Below are 17,783 nucleotides of genomic sequence, written 5' to 3'. Positions count from 1 at the left end.
TACCCTGGTTTTTTTTGTAATAAATATGGCATTACAAAAATTGTACCAAAAAAAAAGAAATTGTTTGTATTTCCTTTTGGGCAGCTTTTTTCAATGAAAAATACCCAAGTGAAGAACATATTTTTTTTAAAATTTTTTAAAAATATTTCCTAGATGTTTTTTCCCCGTTTTTTTTTGTATATGAATAATTGTATAGTGAACTAAAAAGGGCCTTTTTTAAAAAAAATTTGGGGCACAAAGGCCCAAATTTTTTGTTTAAACCGCTTGGGAAAACAACACCTGCTTGGACGAAAAAAAAGGCGCCCAACCAGCCCAAAAGGGTTAAATGTAATTTTGCAGAAAACTATTATTTTTCTTATGATATTTTGGTTGGTATTTAAAATAAAACAAAAAAAATTTTGAAAAGGTTAAAAAACGTGGCAGTTTTTACAATAGGGTTTTTTTCAAAACTGGCAAAATTTTCCCCAAAAAAAACCGGTGGAAACCCTTGGTTTTATTTTTCATTTTTTTCCGCACAATTTTTCCCAAAAAACTTTGGTATTACTTTTCATAATTTTTAACACGTGAGTGTTTTGCGGCATATTTTTGAAGACTCGATCAACTGCTAATAGTTTGCAGGTACCAGTTTTGCATAAATCGATCTGCCGATTCTGTTATTTTGTAAAAGGTGTAAAAAGTTTCTTTTACACGTCGGTTCATTGTGTCTACAGTCGTTAACACTAGATAATCATGCCTTACTCAAAGAACACGTTTCTTTCATCAAAATGCTAATATGTCGACAATGGATAGTGTCATATTTTTTGCTTTATACTAACGTTTTCATAGGTATGATTTAGCAATGGGGTTAACAACAAATTATGTGCATCTTTCTTTTCTTACAGGAACGTAGAACATCGCAATTCGAATGCTTTCAATGTTTGCCATTTTAAAGAAATAAATGATAATTATAATTCAGCTTGTTGCTGTATATCTTTAAAAAGAAATGCCAGGTATTAATGTGGTAATTGGTTTTATTCCGTCTTCATGGTAAACAAAATTGAGTGGTGTGAAAAAAAAATAAATACAAAAATACTTTTTTTTTCAGCGATGAAACAAAATTTTGGCGAACTTCTTTTTTGACCTATGTCAAGTTTATGTACTTATTCACACAACACAAACAACAATTAAAAGAAGTATTTCTAAACAAGCTTTATTTAAGTCTTATTAATAAGCTTAGTAAACATAAGAATTGCAATATCTATATTTACAACAATTAAAATGTATATTACCGCTCGATATCGGAGTTACAGGAGACTAACACGGTTGAATACTACAATTACAAAGTACACTGCGCATAAACAATTTTAACAAGAGTACATATGTTATAAGACGCGTATTTTCAAGGAGAAAAGCTGTAAAAGCCTTGCTAATCAGTATGTCAATGGTAATAAACTGAAAAGGAAAAAGAAGCATTTAACACGGACCTTAGACATCACAGAACACGTTGATCAGATCATCGTGAATTAGATTATCACAGTTGCTTCAGACGAAATAAAATCTCTTTCCGAAAGTTAAAACACTGTGCATTATTAACATCTAAAATTATTACATAAAATTATTTACATACTTAAGATTATCAGCTTTGAAATATAAGACAGCAGGTCTTGGCACAGGTTCGTATCATACCTGAATTGGAAAAGAAAAAATTAAATTTGTCAATATCAGACAGTGTTACAAACGTGTTATAACACACTGTAGCACGATTACCCAATTGTTCTCTTACTCTTTATATCGCAGTACTCTGGGCAATGAAATAAGAGATGATGTTCATTTTCAACTTTATCACTGAAGGGACATAGTCTATCGTCGAATCGAAAACCCTCATACCGACCAGTTTCAATGCTAATAAGGACTACACCACAGCGAAACTTACTAAATGCAGACCTATGTCTAGAAAGAATCAATTGACAATATTGTTCAGGTACAGATTCAGATTCGACAAGTTTGTACAGACGGAGCTTATTTACCCCACGTCTAGAGGAACCACAAACTCCTACGCAGTGATCTCCCTTGCGGCAAGGGAGATCACTGCTTAGGAGTATCACTATTAATTCTGTTAAATCACTTGGTAATATAATCAGTATATATAATATTACTGAAGACACCGACAAAAGAAGTTGACAATGGCTGTTCAATATTTACATTCAAATTATTGGCATTAAGGAATTGCTTGATACTAAATACCCAATTCTAACGGAAGATATTTGACTTTGATGCAACCCATGTTGCTATACATTTATTGACCCGATTTGCGTTCATATATGACAACCTTGATCAATTAAGTGTGACAGATTTCCATTGTCTAACAACTGGTTGATTCCAACCTATGACACCAGAAACACCACCATTAGGTGACGTGTGTACTTTCCAGTCTAGAAAAATAAGCGTTGTGTTATGTTATGCACTACATCAATGCCAAAATAACTACGAGAACACTATAACTTATTACTGGCCAGACAACGGAGTGGTACAATCAAGAGTATACATCAAATGGAACGTCACAAAAGCTTTTAGATTTAGCCGTCGAAGAAACGGCTATCTATTCTGTTACGACTTGTATATAAATTTAACCCAACCCTAACGTTCGTTTGAGAAGGATCCGACTTGCAACTGAGCTTCGTAACACAATTTCACTTGCAGGAGCAAATTTAATTATATTTAACAATACATAGAATTTCTTCTTTTATTTCATAATGTTAGGGAAAGAGCTATGTTAGGGAAAGAGCTATATAAATTAAATTGACAAAGACTTTAGCGGCGTATTAATCTGATAAGCATTTGTTTTTCGGGATGATTTAGATGGTATGATAAATTGAACATTTTCGAGCTTGTCTACGAAAAGATAACATATACTGTCTTTGGTCCTTTTTTCATCTTTTTATATATCTATACAACAATTTTCTCATCAAACCTTGTTAAAGTCTACCGAATGTATTATCTCAGTTCGTAGGGAAACCTTTCACTGGTTTTGGAACACTATTTTGAACACTATTATAACTTTCAGTGTCTGTTTGATTAAAGTCTTAATATATTATATGCGTTATAAATGAATCGTGGCACCTTCGAAGAACAACCACTATAGTATTGTACAACAACATCCGCCAGCACTGTTTGGTTCTATTAAGGGGGTATTCTCGGAATACCTCTGTGTCCTTCCAGCGCCAGAATATCTCGTTCTTGCGGGTGCAGCACCAGCGATTCTGGAAAGACGAGGGGCGAAGTACTGCATGGGTTCTACCCAATTTTTTACCAGCCAGTATGGCTTGAACGCCATAATCATGGAGACGGTCCTGCGTTTTCCACCGATTATAATAGAATCAGAGACTAAAAGGTCCCTATGCACTGCACTTATCTCATAGAACCTGTTGGAACTCTCCCCACACAAGGCTTCATCCTAAAACAATTGTGATATACAACAAAATGTTAATTCTTGGAGTATTCAAAACACTTTGATATAAACAGAACAAATCCAAGAAGTATAGAATAAGGCTGCATCCTAGACAAAACTTTTTACCACTTAAGACATCTATGTCGTCATATATTTAGATTTTGTGTAAATGCTCATTTTTCTAAATGGTATGGTATATCTAGCGCTTTAAGGAAATAAACATGCGTTAAGGCCTTTCTAGAATAAAACATGTGAAAGCTAATTTTGTCGACTCTTTTTAGACTTCCTTTAATTATCATATTTAATTCGATTACATTGTTATAACATTTCACAGAAAAGAAAACATATTACAAGCACGAATGGGATTAGAACGAAAGAAGCCTGTTTTCTTTTTTTTTCTTCAAGTTTTTAATTTTGCCTAGCATAATTTAGTGTTGAATTTTTGACCGATCCATAGCACAAACTATGGAACGGCGACTTGTATTAGGAGTCATGTAATAAATAGAACATATGACAATATTCTTCAGAAAAAGATGACGTGTTTAAAAGCCCTGCTCCGCGACTATTCAAATTCTACCTGTGTGTATGCAACCCATGATTACAATAGGTAACAGTTAACGGCCACGCGCCACACTTTAGCACGCAAAATCACGGGTATTTCATATAGAATTTTATATAGAATAAAATAGACTCTATTTTGACAGGCGTCACTGTTCATAGTCAGGATTTTCATGCTTTTTCCGTGACAATTTAAGGTTAAAAGGTAGGACTTGAGCATGTCTTTTAAACCGTTATACCTTTATATGCATTCATACATAATAAGGTATAACAGCACGTGTTTCTCTTGTTAATACACCCTTTATACATATCCCTTTTAAACACATACTCGTACATATCCCTTTTAAACACATCTAGAAAGCGACAGTAACATCATTGAGGAAATACTTAAGATAGTGGACCGATAATGACGCTCGGCAATTTCCGTGTGATAACGTATTCTCATTAAGCATCCTGGCATTCTGTAGCTAAGCGAGCACGTGGTTTTCAGTAAAAGCTGGAGTGTGCCGAAATCGTATGTAGGGAATAGTTTGGTATTACGTAATACATGTATGTCATGTCGGGTCCATCACCTTAAACGATTTCTCATTGTTTACAAATGAATACCTGAAAAATAACTTTTCCACAAAGCTCGTCAGGTGAGAGAAGGATGCCGAGTGTTATAAGAGCATCTGTTTCTGCCTCTGTCAGTAAAGAGTATTCTTTATAGTTTCTATGGAAGCAAAAAAGAACATCATTACCATTTTTAAAACTGAAATACATGTACGTGTATTACAGATGGGTAACTTTGCAAAATTGGACTTTAGCAATTTAAAAAACCAAATAATCATTTAGGTAACACAGATAAGTAAAGAGCACTGTCAGTTGATAGGTACTATTGAAACAAAATAGAAATGCACATGTCCTTTTTCAAAAATCAGTTTTTATCAAAAGGTAAGACAACTTTGTTTTTGGTATTCACCCTATCTTTAATTCCTTGTTTAATCACTGAAGGCAGTAAAACACTCTCCGATTTGTCTATTTATGAAAACGTTATGAACAAAACATAGTTTGGTTCCATGGTAACAGAAAACAAATTGGTGGATTTAATATATTTTTAGAAGTTTACTTGTACGGCATTTTCGTAATTTGGAAAGATAACTTTTACTTTTTCTCAAACTGGAATGAAAGAAATTACGTCATTAATACCAAAACGGCTGCCCCTCCATCATGATAACTTATTTTCTTAAATTTCAAACTACCATATCTTTTTCAGTAGCGGTGCGAGCTTTAAAATACTTCAGCGTAATGAATAGATGAAAAACGACTTTACTTTCATATCAAATCAACATATAATAAGCTGTCTTTGTTTTAATTTATATAGATATTTCTCAGATATTCGTTTTCTAATATTGATAATTTTCTAACAAAACAAATTTTACAGAATTTTCTGGAGTGCACAAACAGCTAACCTTAGTCTGGTCATGTTAGCTGTATCACTGAGGTCCAGTACCGAGCACATACAATTCAAATAGTACATAAGCCTGGCCTTTGGGTCATTAGCTACAGTTACAGCACCGCCGACCTGTCTTATACCGACCTCAGTTCGACCCAGCACAGCCGTCATAGTTGTAAATTAAAATTCAAAACTCTGAAATGAAACAAGAGGGCGACATTGGATCACTTTCCCTGTCTGTAACTGCACAAATATGCTTCATTGGGCTATGATATTTAAGTTTTTTTTCCAGTAAAGGGAATGACTATGTGAAATTATTATCAAATGGTTCATTTCAGACAAGCTACTTTCGATTAAAATGTAAGCTCAGCACATTGCTTCTACTGTGTTTAATACATCGGGACGGTCATCCTTGGCACACATTATGCAAAGGAACACTCTGAAAACTGTAATATACCGAAATCTGGACAGAAATTTCAAACAATATTTTCAAACTTATAAAGAGGCTCATAAATACAGTCAACTGGAACAATTTGAAAATACTTGAGAAAGGTCCATCATGGAATGCTACTGACCATGTAAAGGTTGTACTATCTTTCGCTCTCAAGCTGAACTATTAAAACAAATTAATACATTTGGCCTCAATGACTGTTAAAAATTCAAATTTCTCTGAAGTATGAACAGATCTTGAAAGAGCAGCAAGCCACAACCTACAAAGTAAAGAAATCGCTTGTTTCTAGTCTGACTCACTCGTGAAATCAGAAATGACTCCCCTTCCCATACATGAACTTGTTGAAGCAATCCGTCTCTAATACTTTCCGTTGCAGTTTCTTCTTATTGAAGGCCTATTTGGCGATGCATGGCTCTATGGCTGTGTTCGGGTGCTTTATGCTTCCGGGAAATCTATCCTCAGTTTCCTTTAATTCCAACAGCATATGTTTAAGTTCTAGTGGTGGGTTCAAAGTTACACAAATGTTACCCATACACTCCCGCAGCTAAAAAGACAGGACTATACAACACTCTCTTTCAAGAAAGTGGCCATACTATTTTTTTATTCATGTGGCTGCTGGTTTTAAATCAGTTCTATTACTTTTATCATTTTGAAAAAGAAAAAAGATAAGCAACAGATACCTTGAAAAAGGTGTGGAGGTCAGAAAAGGTCCTGTCAGTAAGTCAAGCAGACGTGATCAACCATACAGTTCATCAGAATAAGTCGCTGAAAAGTTTTTTCTATTGTAAGGCCTAACACCAGTGGAAATAACGTACAGTCAAACAGAACTATATGAACAAATTTGAGAAATGTTCGCACAATGAAGTTTCTGACCAACTTGGTGGATATCCATAAAACTGTTCGAAAAAATGTTTAAATCTTTTTTTTAAATCTTAAATCTTGTGGCAATTAAATGTAGTCAAGCGGACTTGAGAAAGGTTTATCCAAGAATTTGGTCACATTTAAGAAAACAAGTGAAGGCAGCACAAAATGGTGTTCTTTCTGAACTTATTCAAAGACCAAACACCTTATACTGATACCCAGTTGAGAAATGTTACTTCGCAAGAAACCGATATACATGTACGAAAGAAAAAGAAATTCCTCTACTTTTGATGAATATTTCTCGGAAATAATAAATATACTGTAAGTGCCAAATTTGACAAGGCTAACTTCTAACTGTGAATGACAGTAATATAAACGGTTCCATATATAACGTTTTACTACGTGTTGGGACTCTTTTTATAAATGATGATTTAAAATTACTATTTATCAAGAACTATTAATTTGAATGATATTGAAATATTGTCTTAAAATGCACTTACCGGTAGATTAAATATATATTCCAACGGTATTTACAAGTACTTCCTCTTTCGGTTTGATGTTAAGATTGAACTTTTATTTCCGTAATAAGCAATTTTAATGTTGTCACTGCAAACAGAAAATCCTAACTTATTTGCAAACAGGAGTTGTGTCCAGCTGTTTCATGTTATTTAAATTTGCATAATTTAAAATCAATTTATGCATTGTAGAAAATTTACTCTTCTTTCTTGATATTCTGACATGCGGTTTCATTTTGTGTATACATATTTCAAGGAAGGCAGCATATCACAACGTACACAGAAGTACATGGAGTTGTAATCTTTTAAGCTACTGTCAACAGGCAATCATACAGTAAACAGAAAAGATGCTAAGATGTTAACCTTGTATTAAAAAAACGGTGATTTAATCTGGTTAAACTTTACTCCGACAATCCACTGAGTCAACTTTTCGTGATATCTGAGACAAAACTTCCTTGTGTCAATTATAAGTCTGTACTGCATCGTTCTCATAAATGACCTGTGTTGGTTACAACTTTTAACGTTAACTTTAATCTATACATGATCTTTTCCTTTTTGTGGAATTTCTTTCATAATAATCTATAATACAAATATAAGAAGAATTTTTTTAGTTTTCAGTTTTTCTGTGAAAAACAAAAACAACTCTTAATTAATATTTTCTCTCTCTTCATACACTTCTCAGTAAAACACGTTGATTTCAGTTAACGCTGTTCGAAAATTCGCTTTGATTTGACCTATCTTATCCATTGATGTTGGTAGTGAAACTGAAAACCATTGAAAAACACACACAACCCCCCCCCCCCCAAAAAAAACAAAAAAACAGACATATACCTACACACAGATACACAACTATTAGCGAAAATATTTTATATAAAGTTCTCAGTAGTAATAAGTGTTTTACAGTACCAGAGAGATATTTGTCCCCATAAAACGCATTTTTAATCTTTAACAGAGCTAAAATATTATCTAGTTTTATAACCCCGAAAACACATGTGAAGTTACAATTCAATATCTGCATTAGTTTTGGAGATAGTAACTTGACCATATAACTTTAACAAGGATTTTCTAAGTCTATAAGAGGGCATTATTTAGCCAAAATACATGTCAAAGTAAGTTTCAAAGCTATATGCCTTAAAGCAATAGCTATATGTACTTGCAAGCAAAACTTTAGTCAGGATTTTCTAAGTCTGAAAAGCGGAATAATTTGGCCAAATTACATGTCAAAGTTATAGGCATTGATGCTATCACCTAGTTTTATAACCCCGAAGACACATGTGAAGTTTCAATTCAATATCTGCATTAGTTCTGGAGATAATAACTTGCCCGCCAGACTTTAACCAGGATTTTCTAAGTCCAAAAGGGGGCATAATTTGGCCAAAATGCATGACAAAGTTATTGGGAGATTCAAGGTCAACTAATTGTCAAACAACAACACCCGACTGAAAGCAAGCCTGTCAGTATCTTCGCTTCAAATGAGCGTTTTAATTAAAACTGACATGCGAATAAAGATTGACATTCATATTCATTTTATGCAGTATGCTTTCACTCGGGATATTTCGTTGTTTCACATCCAGTCGACCACTAATTAAAGCAAGTCTGTTGTAAGTTTTATCACATTTATTCATAAAAATTTACAAAAATTTCACGACTGTATTTGCCTTCTCTATGGTTTGGATATACTGGACATGGTTCCCGCACTCGTCATGTTGACCCCACTAGGTCAACCAGTCACCGAACAAATTGTCTTTTAGGGCGACCTTTCAGCAATCCGTTAATGCCCCAAAAGGCTAAATTCAAAAACTGCCACAAAAGGCTAATTTAAATAATGCCCAAAAAGGCTAAATTCAAAAACTGCCCCAAAAGGCTAAATACAATAAATTGCCCCAAATCAGTTTAACTTTTTAATAAATCCGATAACTTCCCATTTGCCAGAAACATTGATGACTGATCCTGGGAATCAGTGACCAAGCCATACAAATGTCCATGACAAAACTTTTGCCCCAAAAGGGTAAATTCAGTAAATGCCCCAAAAGGCTAAGTTCAATAAATTGCCTGCCCCCAAACAGTGAAACTTTTTAATAAATCTGCTGAACTTTCCATCCGGCCATAAACATTGATGACTGATCCTGGGAATCAGTGACCAAGTCATACAAATGTCCCTGACCAAACATGCTAAAATACTATTTCACTTTCGCAGTCAAAGCGATTTGAATAATTAGAATAAAAAACCTAAGTATAGTAACTTCTGTTCGGATTTCGCTGTCTGCCATTAATTCAACACATAATGTCATTATATCTGAAAACCATGCCGTTAATGTCTGTTATCTCTGACAACGATGTCCATTTGTTTACTCCAAGAGGGGATCCTCCAACGAAATATCCGTAACTGCAAAACAAAATAACACAGCAGCACCAAACACTACACTCTAAATTCATACCTTAATATTCATACGTGGAAGTAAATTGATATAAATTCTGGGTGGGATGGGCGGGTGTTTGAAATATTTTTCAAAAAAATCTTGATCGTTCTTAAAACCGACCTTCTATCTTTTCTCGCAGTTGCAAAAGGAAGTAGCAAGGCGGTGTTCCCATAAATTCCACCCGGTCCAATGATCTCACAGAATCTAATCGAACTCCAATAACAAACGGTTATTCACTAAAGGAATAACCGCAATTATTGGGAGATTCAAGGGCAACTAATTGTCAAACAACAACACCCGACTGAAAGCAAGCCTGTCAGTATCTTCGTTTCAAATGAGCGTTTTAATTAAAACTGACATGCGAATAAAGATTGACATTCATATTCATTTTATGCAGTATGCTTTCACTCGGGATATTTCGTTGTTTCACATCCAGTCGACCACTAATTAAAGCAAGTCTGTTGTAAGTTTTATCACATTTATTCATAAAAATTTACAAAAATTTCACGACTGTATTTGCCTTCTCTATGGTTTGGATATACTGGACATGGTTCCCGCACTCGTCATGTTGACCCCACTAGGTCAACCAGTCACCGAACAAATTGTCTTTTAGGGCAACCTTTCAGCAATCCGTTAATGCCCCAAAAGGCTAAATTCAAAAACTGCCACAAAAGGCTAATTTAAATAATGCCCCAAAAGGCTAAATTCAAAAACTGCCCCAAAAGGCTAAATACAATAAATTGCCCCAAATCAGTTTAACTTTTTAATAAATCCGATAACTTCACATTTGCCAGATACATTGTTGACTGATCCTGGGAATCAGTGACCAAGCCATACAAATGTCCATGACAAAACTTTTGCCCCAAAAGGGTAAATTCAGTAAATGCCCCAAAAGGCTAAGTTCAATAAATTGCCTGCCCCCAAACAGTGAAACTTTTTAATAAATCTGCTGAACTTTCCATTCGGCCATAAACATTGATGACTGATCCTGGGAATCAGTGACCAAGTCATACAAATGTCCCTGACCAAACATGCTAAAATACATGTACTATTTCACTTTCGCAGTCAAAGCGATTTGAATAATTAGAATAAAAAACCTAAGTATAGTAACTTCTGTTCGGATTTCGCTGTCTGCCAAATGGCAACATCGCTGATCCCAGATATATCTGGGAACAAGATGTTAGCCACCGCCAAAAGAGATAAACAAAAACACTTTTGGAACAGCGAATATCCACCAACAGATTGCTGGACGAGTACGAGAACCGTCATAATCGCACGACGGCTTATCCAAAACAAAATGTTTTACCAGACATGAATGCTTGTAATGCAGAAGATAATTGTGCTAAAAATAAACAGTTGCCAAGAAAAGATAAATGTACGCCGTCTTCTGTATATAAAGCTCGAGTTACCTCCCTCAGGTCAGGATATTTAATATAACAACCCTTGTTTCTTTTTACATTTTTAGCAGCATAGCTATTAATTCGTTTCCTAGCTTGCTCCATTGCATTGCGTAATGATTGTCAGAATAGCGCCATGAGGAGCGAGGAAGTATCTCTGACCAAACAATTTTAGCTTGGAACTTGTCATCAATAAACTTAATTATCTCATCTATTTGATTGCGAATGTTTTTAAGTGCAATACGACCAAGGTCATTGCCCCCACAATGCAACAGAATAATATCTGGCACCTCTCCAACTTTCTGCAAGGTTTACAATTTACCAATCACATCTAATAAAGATAGACCACCGTATCCTTGCCACCACAACTCAGCAGATTCCAAGTCCAGATTCAGCCCACCAGGCCGGTGTCTTGCAACAAGAAAGGCCCGCTTGATTATTGAGGATCCAACACACCAAATCTTTGTTGTACCTAGAACAACTTTGTTCAAATTACACTACGGAAAATTTATAACAATCTGACATTTTTCTAAATTTATAAATTTTACACACTTCCTTTTGAATATATACACAGCTCGACATATTTATGTTAAAATGGGAAGCGTGTAAACTGACTCTGGTTTAATGTAGGCACGATAAGCCTCTGAGCGCCATCGGCCAGCTCGCTTAATTGTGTCAACAGGATAACCTGCCATAGCTGCAGCAGTTGCTGCCCCTATTCTAAATGAATGAGATGTAAATTTTCCGTAATCTACCTGTAAATTACCTACACATTTTTTCAATACAGATGTGAACTGATAGCGTGTAAGCGGTTTTCCATTCAAATGGCAGAAAAAGGGGCCACGTATTTTCGGACGTCGCTTTAAAAACTCAATGATGTTACTGACCGCACAAATCTTAGAGTATGTCCTTCTTATTTTCAGAACTGATCCTTTCCCATATTGGTCCGTTTTAGAATATCGGATAGCAATTGTTACATTACCTTCCTTTTCATTAACATTTACGTCAGATATTAAAAGAACAGTTGAAAGTGATACTGTATTTTTTGCAGCAAGATCCCCTACTCTCAAGAAAGCAGCGAAAGCAAGGCAATACGCTGCTGAAAACAAATGACTTTCATATAAATTTGAGCACACTATAGGTATAACTGCCAAAATATTCTGCAATAAATGAGGTGTTATTGGTAACCTAGGTTCCCGATTCTTTCTGCTGAAAGATCTCTTAACACCTTCTAAAGTTTTTTCAATAATGTAATGCCTAGATATATCAAGAACATTTTTTATCTTACATTGAAATCCGATGGCACTGACGTACAAACGTGCCGTAGAGTGTGCCAAACCTTGTAACGACAACCAAGAAATAAACATAACTATTTGCTTTATAGTTGGCGGCCAAAAGTCTTGCAAACTATATAACCTCCTAAAGCGCTCAAAAGAGTTAAGGCCCGTACTGTAAGCATCATTTGTATTATCCGAAATTGAAGCGTTTAATAATCGTGCAGCTTCAGGTTGTAAATCATTGACCGAAAACGATCTGGTATCTGTTGAGGTTCCTGGTTCGCATCTGGCGCTAAATTCCGGAAACGGTCCCACTGCTTACGGGAAATAGAATCAGCAATTGAATTTAGGTGTGTGGAAATATGTAATGCCTTAAAAGCTATTCCGTATTCCATAGCCAATAGTACAAATTGACGCACCAGCTGCATGAGACGTTTGGACTTGGATGTCTGTTTATTAATAACCCCTACTAACGCTTCATTATCTATTCTCAATAAAACTTTATTATATTGCAATTGTTTTCCCCACAAACTCAAAGCAAGAATAACCGGAACCATTTCTACAAATGTGATATCAGCCATTATTTCCTCACACCACCAGCTTTTAGGCCATGCAAAAAACGACCACTCATTACTATAAAAACAACCACAACCGAGATGAGAAGAACCTGCGCTATCCGTAAATAACTGCAAACTACCACTGTCCAACCAGTCGGCTGCTGGTATGTATGTTATACCATTGAACTTCTCAAGAAATGTTAACCACATTCTTAAATCCAGCTTAACTGAAACTGACATACGTAACCTGTAATGTGGCTTTTTTACACCTGTCATAACGTCATAGCATCTTCTTAAAAACGCTCTACTTGAGCGAATAGCCTGGCTAAAAAAGGACAACTTGCCAACCAATGACTGAAACTCTTTTAATGTAACCTTCTTTTTCTGCAGAACATTAAATACAGATTCACGCAATTCTTCAACTTTATGCAAGGGAATCCTAACTATCATGCAAATTGAATCTAGTTCCAGTCCTAAAAATATCAACTTTGTACAAGGCCCTACTGATTTTTCTTCCGCAATAGGAACCCCAATGGCAGCACAAACTGACGAAAATGACGAAACAAGCTCTCTGCAATGATTTGTATTGCGAGCTCCCGCAAAAATGAAATCATCCAAATAGTGATCCATAGTATTTCTTTTTGCAAAGTACTGAACTAACCATTGTAAGAATGTTGAAAACTTTTCAAACAATGCACATGATATCTTGCAACCCATCGGTAAAAACTTATCAATATAAATATTTCCATCATTATCTTTTAAACCTAGTAAACAGAAATCATCCGGGGAAATAGGTAAAAGCCGAAATGCTGATTTAATGTCACGCTTGGCTATTTCCGAGTTGCTTCCCAACCGAAAAATCATATCTGCCACACTGTCAAATGATGTATAATTAACTGAGCTAATTTTATCATCAATACCATCATTTACACTTTTCCCTTCCGGGTAAGATAAGTGAGTTATAAGTCGCCAACCCCCGTCAGACTTGGGGATTAAGCCAACTGGTGAGATTTTAAGATTTTTAAAGGGTGAAACTCTAAATGGACCAGCAAATCTACCCATCGCAACTTCATTACATATCTTTTGTTTTAAAATTACTGAATTTAAACGTGCAGATTTCAGATTAATTGAGTCAACCGCAACCCTATTCCCTACAAAACCAAGCCGGAAACCATTCAAAAAACCATCTTTTAATAATTCAGCATCCCTCCTATTTGGATATATTTCTAAATATGAAATCAACAAATCAACATTTATAGGAGATTTGCCCAAAGTTAAATAAAAAATTTCTGTTATAGTTTCTTGATCGGACATCTGTGAATGAGTGAGGCCCGGCCATACGCTGGCCCTGGGTAGCAGAGGCTCTGCCTGGCCGGGCTCCAGTAAATCCTTGACCTTGCACCCTGTTAACAGAACACATGTTAGATGGATGAGAGCCGCTACAATTTAAGCAAGCATGTCTATACGTGCATAGCATTTTTTGACACTGTCTATAATTAAAAGCATAGCATTTCTTGAAACTAAAATTGCTCTTAGCACTGTTGTTGTCCCTTTGCATAGGCGGGGTACCTACATACAACAACCAAAGCTCATAATCAATTCGAGCAAAAGAAATGCCAGTTGGGTCAGCCGCCAGTTGCATCCTAAACTGCTCGTCATAGGTTTTCCATCCTAAACCAGGATGACGTTTAGCCGCTAACCTAATAGCGTTCATGTATTTTAAAATTTCTTGAGTTCTATGCGAATGAAACGCTAAGAAAATAGATGCGTAAACCAGAAATGCATCTGACCAAATTTCGATTGTATTGATCTTATTTTTCTTTACGGGCTTAACAAACAGCTGGCCTAAATGCCCCATCTCAAGTGTTCGCGTTTCTTGCTCTCCTGGCTGCATTTCCAAAAGTGATCCTAAATCAATATATTGGCCAGATATTATTTTATTTTTAACACTTTCGGCGACATGAAACCCCAAATCAGCATGTATGCTTGAAACAGCGACCGGAACGCTACCCAACTGGCCATTATCATCAACGTTATAATTAACAAAATTTATACCGTTCATAACATCCCGTTCCATAGGCTGAGCCTGAGAGATGCTTGGTCTGTCAGCTTCTACCCTTGGTAGTGCTGGTGGCATGACCTGGGCAAGGCTTGGTCCAGTCAAATCTGACGCCGCCGGGGTCGTGCTTTCTTGCAACGTCATTGGTGTGGCATCACCTTCCGACGTCCCCTTTCTCCGGCGTTTCTCCGCCACAGCATCTGGCAAGCTTAAGATTGGCGTCTCAGCGGCTTTTTTCTGCTTCCTTGTTCTCCCCATGATTATTTCAGTATGTAAAATTAAATAATATAATTAATTACAGGGTAAACTAACTGGTAAATTTTATCTATGTCTTGAAATTGTAAACAACAAATTTACACAGGTCCGTCTAACATTCTTCAAATCCTAAATTATCCAATTAAATACAATACATCTCAATAAAAGACATCTATCAAAATTTGAACTAATATCTAAACGTTAAAATTCAGAAGTTTAGAGCTATCGGGTGAAGTTGTTTGAAATATTTTTCAAAAAAATCTTGATCGTTCTTAAAACCGACCTTCTATCTTTTCTCGCAGTTGCAAAAGGAAGTAGCAAGGCGGTGTTCCCATAAATTCCACCCGGTCCAATGATCTCACAGAATCTAATCGAACTCCAATAACAAACGGTTATTCACTAAAGGAATAACCGCAATTATGGGACTTTATGCTGTCACCTAGTTTTATAACGCAGAAGACGTATGCGAAGTTTCGATTCAATATCTGCATTAATTTTGGAGATAATAACTTGCATGCAAGACTTTAACAAGTACTTTAAAAGTCCAAAAGGGGTCTTAATTTGGCCAAAATACTTGTCAGAGTTACAGGACTTGACCTAGGGAGATTGGTAACTGACCTACAAAAAAGGAAAAATAAGATTCAAAGATATATGCCTATTCTTTGAAAAGTTGAGCTAAAAATGAATGGTATCTCAATTGACTTAATGCAATAAATAAGATGCGTGCATGTTCGATGATACAAAGGCATTTTCGAACTTGATTGCTGGACGCCTAGACAAATCAGACAGGTTAGGTCCGGTCACCGGACACATAGCCAAAATGCGCAGTGTCGTATTTTTTTCTGTGACTTAGCGGAAGCTTCCGAGCACGAATATAAAAGCGCCCTCTGGTAGCATAATGAGAAATGTTCATTATGGTAACCTCATTATGCTTAGTGCTATGCTGCATTCTGCATTGTGACAAGTGAGATTGTGTTTGTTTAAAACTTTGTTAGATGTTCATGCGTACGAGTAAGCACATTCAACCTATCCAGGAGCCACTTCTGTCCATATCGTCAGCATATAGACAACATAGACACATGGGGAAGGTGCGTCTAGGTTAACCACAAGCTAATAGACCGAGTGATGCATGTCAACTTGCAGCATGACCGAAAGCAAGATAATGCCATAGACTAATGAAGAAGTAACCATGATACTAAAATGAAACAATTAAGCATGTATGAATGTCAGAAAGAAACACGTAAACATAGGATGCATAAATGGTCATGTAACAATGCAAAACGGGATGTCCGAAGGAAGCATATGAACATGAGAATAACAAATGCATATTTGTAAATCGCAAGATTGGATATACGAAAGTACAATGCATGTTTTGCCCTAATTCTGTTCCATATGATTGCACGGCCAATACACACATTAACGTGTCACTAAAATTTGAATTCTTTCAGTTTTAAAATGATCTTCAAATAACTTCAAAAATATATCTTATATTCATTATGTTAATTATGGAACTCTTTCGAGATGCAAGATAAAGCAGCAAAGTGTATACTCCTAATGCCAAGGCAGTAAGATGATATTTCTTAAACATTTACACCATGTTTCCTAATACGGAACGACATCCGTTTGGAGAGTTTCAAATACAAAAATGTAACAAAAAAAAAATATATGGGAAATGGGACATTTCATTACATTTTGATAGAAGGCGTGTATATTTTATGTCCGCGCTATAAATTATGTTCGTCTTGCCTCTGTTTTGGTTTATTCTTACCGGGCAATTCGTTTCACTCAACCCGGGACATGCTAGTCGCGTGAAAACAAGTCTCGTCGGTTTTTTAACAAACGAATGATTCGGCGTACGCCAGCCATGTGAGCTGCAAATAAAAAATGCATTTCAATTTAATAATAATTTTCTATTGTGGCCTGTTCCAAATAAATTAGCAAAATATTTTTTTTTCTTGTATGTTTCTACCTTTACTGGTATAAACCAAAACTTTCAAATGTATTGCAAAATACATGATTTGCCGCTTTGCCGATCTCGCATGACCGGCGTACATCGGCATACAGCATTGCCGGGAAGCCAAACGAACGCCTAGCCTGTTGCCTGCAGCGAAACGGCGTACGCCGCATAAATGAAACAAATTGGCTTATTGTTTATCATTCATATTCTTTCGAATTCAAGTATAGTTCTGTGAGAGGCAACAATAGATTTTTTTCTGTGAAAATACCAAATAGTTTTCACCTACTGGCACTAGAACCGCAGATTTAGCGTTAAGTGACATATTTTCATAGATAAATGCCTTAGTTTTAAATTTATAAAGAAATATCGAAGAAATGATCCCTTCTTATTTATTACGTCCCACCCTCTGTTCTTATATTAAAACATGGTAATGAACGCAATCAGACATCGCCCCATTTCGCCGGTCATAACTTTCCATAGAAATAAGCTATCGCTGGCACCAGTGTACTGATCGGAAGGTCTTACATTATTTTAACATCGACAACAAGAAAACGCTATTTTTGCAGAAATTAAGCGAATTTGATCACGTTTGGAATTATTTAAACCTCGATGGC

General features: G+C 35.8%; 1 protein-coding gene across 4 annotated transcripts; it reads right to left on the bottom strand.

Moving 5' to 3' along the window:
- Positions 1-2,892: 2,892 nt before the first annotated feature.
- Positions 2,893-7,649, bottom strand: LOC128545856 (uncharacterized). Of its 4 annotated transcripts, none has more exons than XM_053516623.1 (5): positions 7,233-7,649; positions 6,552-6,636; positions 5,437-5,615; positions 4,592-4,697; positions 2,893-3,433 (listed from the first exon to the last, which is right to left on the bottom strand). In XM_053516623.1, exons 3-5 carry the CDS (start codon positions 5,589-5,591, stop codon positions 3,116-3,118), a joined length of 579 nt encoding a protein of 192 aa, XP_053372598.1. In that variant the 5' UTR covers positions 5,592-5,615; positions 6,552-6,636; positions 7,233-7,649; the 3' UTR covers positions 2,893-3,115. The 4 variants fall into 4 exon arrangements, with proteins under 4 accessions (XP_053372598.1, XP_053372597.1, XP_053372595.1 ...); XM_053516622.1 differs by lacking the exon at positions 6,552-6,636 and adding an exon at positions 6,135-6,337; XM_053516620.1 differs by lacking the exon at positions 6,552-6,636 and adding an exon at positions 6,171-6,337.
- Between the last annotated feature and the right edge of the window lie 10,134 nt (positions 7,650-17,783).

This window comes from Mercenaria mercenaria, chromosome 10 (assembly GCF_021730395.1).
Source record: "Mercenaria mercenaria strain notata chromosome 10, MADL_Memer_1, whole genome shotgun sequence".
In the NCBI taxonomy this organism is placed as follows: Eukaryota; Metazoa; Mollusca; class Bivalvia; order Venerida; family Veneridae; genus Mercenaria; species Mercenaria mercenaria.
The sequence above is the reverse complement of the archived record's forward strand: the minus strand, read 5'-3'. Positions and strand labels throughout refer to the sequence as shown.

Excerpts from the sequence above, each read along its gene's own strand:
- LOC128545856 (XM_053516623.1), bottom strand. The coding sequence starts at position 5,591 with ATGACGGCTGTGCTGGGTCGAACTGAGGTCGGTATAAGACAGGTCGGC. Across the intron at positions 4,698-5,436 it reads GCTAACATGACCAGACTAAG|AAACTATAAAGAATACTCTT; the intron begins GTTAGCTGTTTG and ends TTGCTTCCATAG. Across the intron at positions 3,434-4,591 it reads GTGGAAAAGTTATTTTTCAG|GATGAAGCCTTGTGTGGGGA; the intron begins GTATTCATTTGT and ends CAATTGTTTTAG.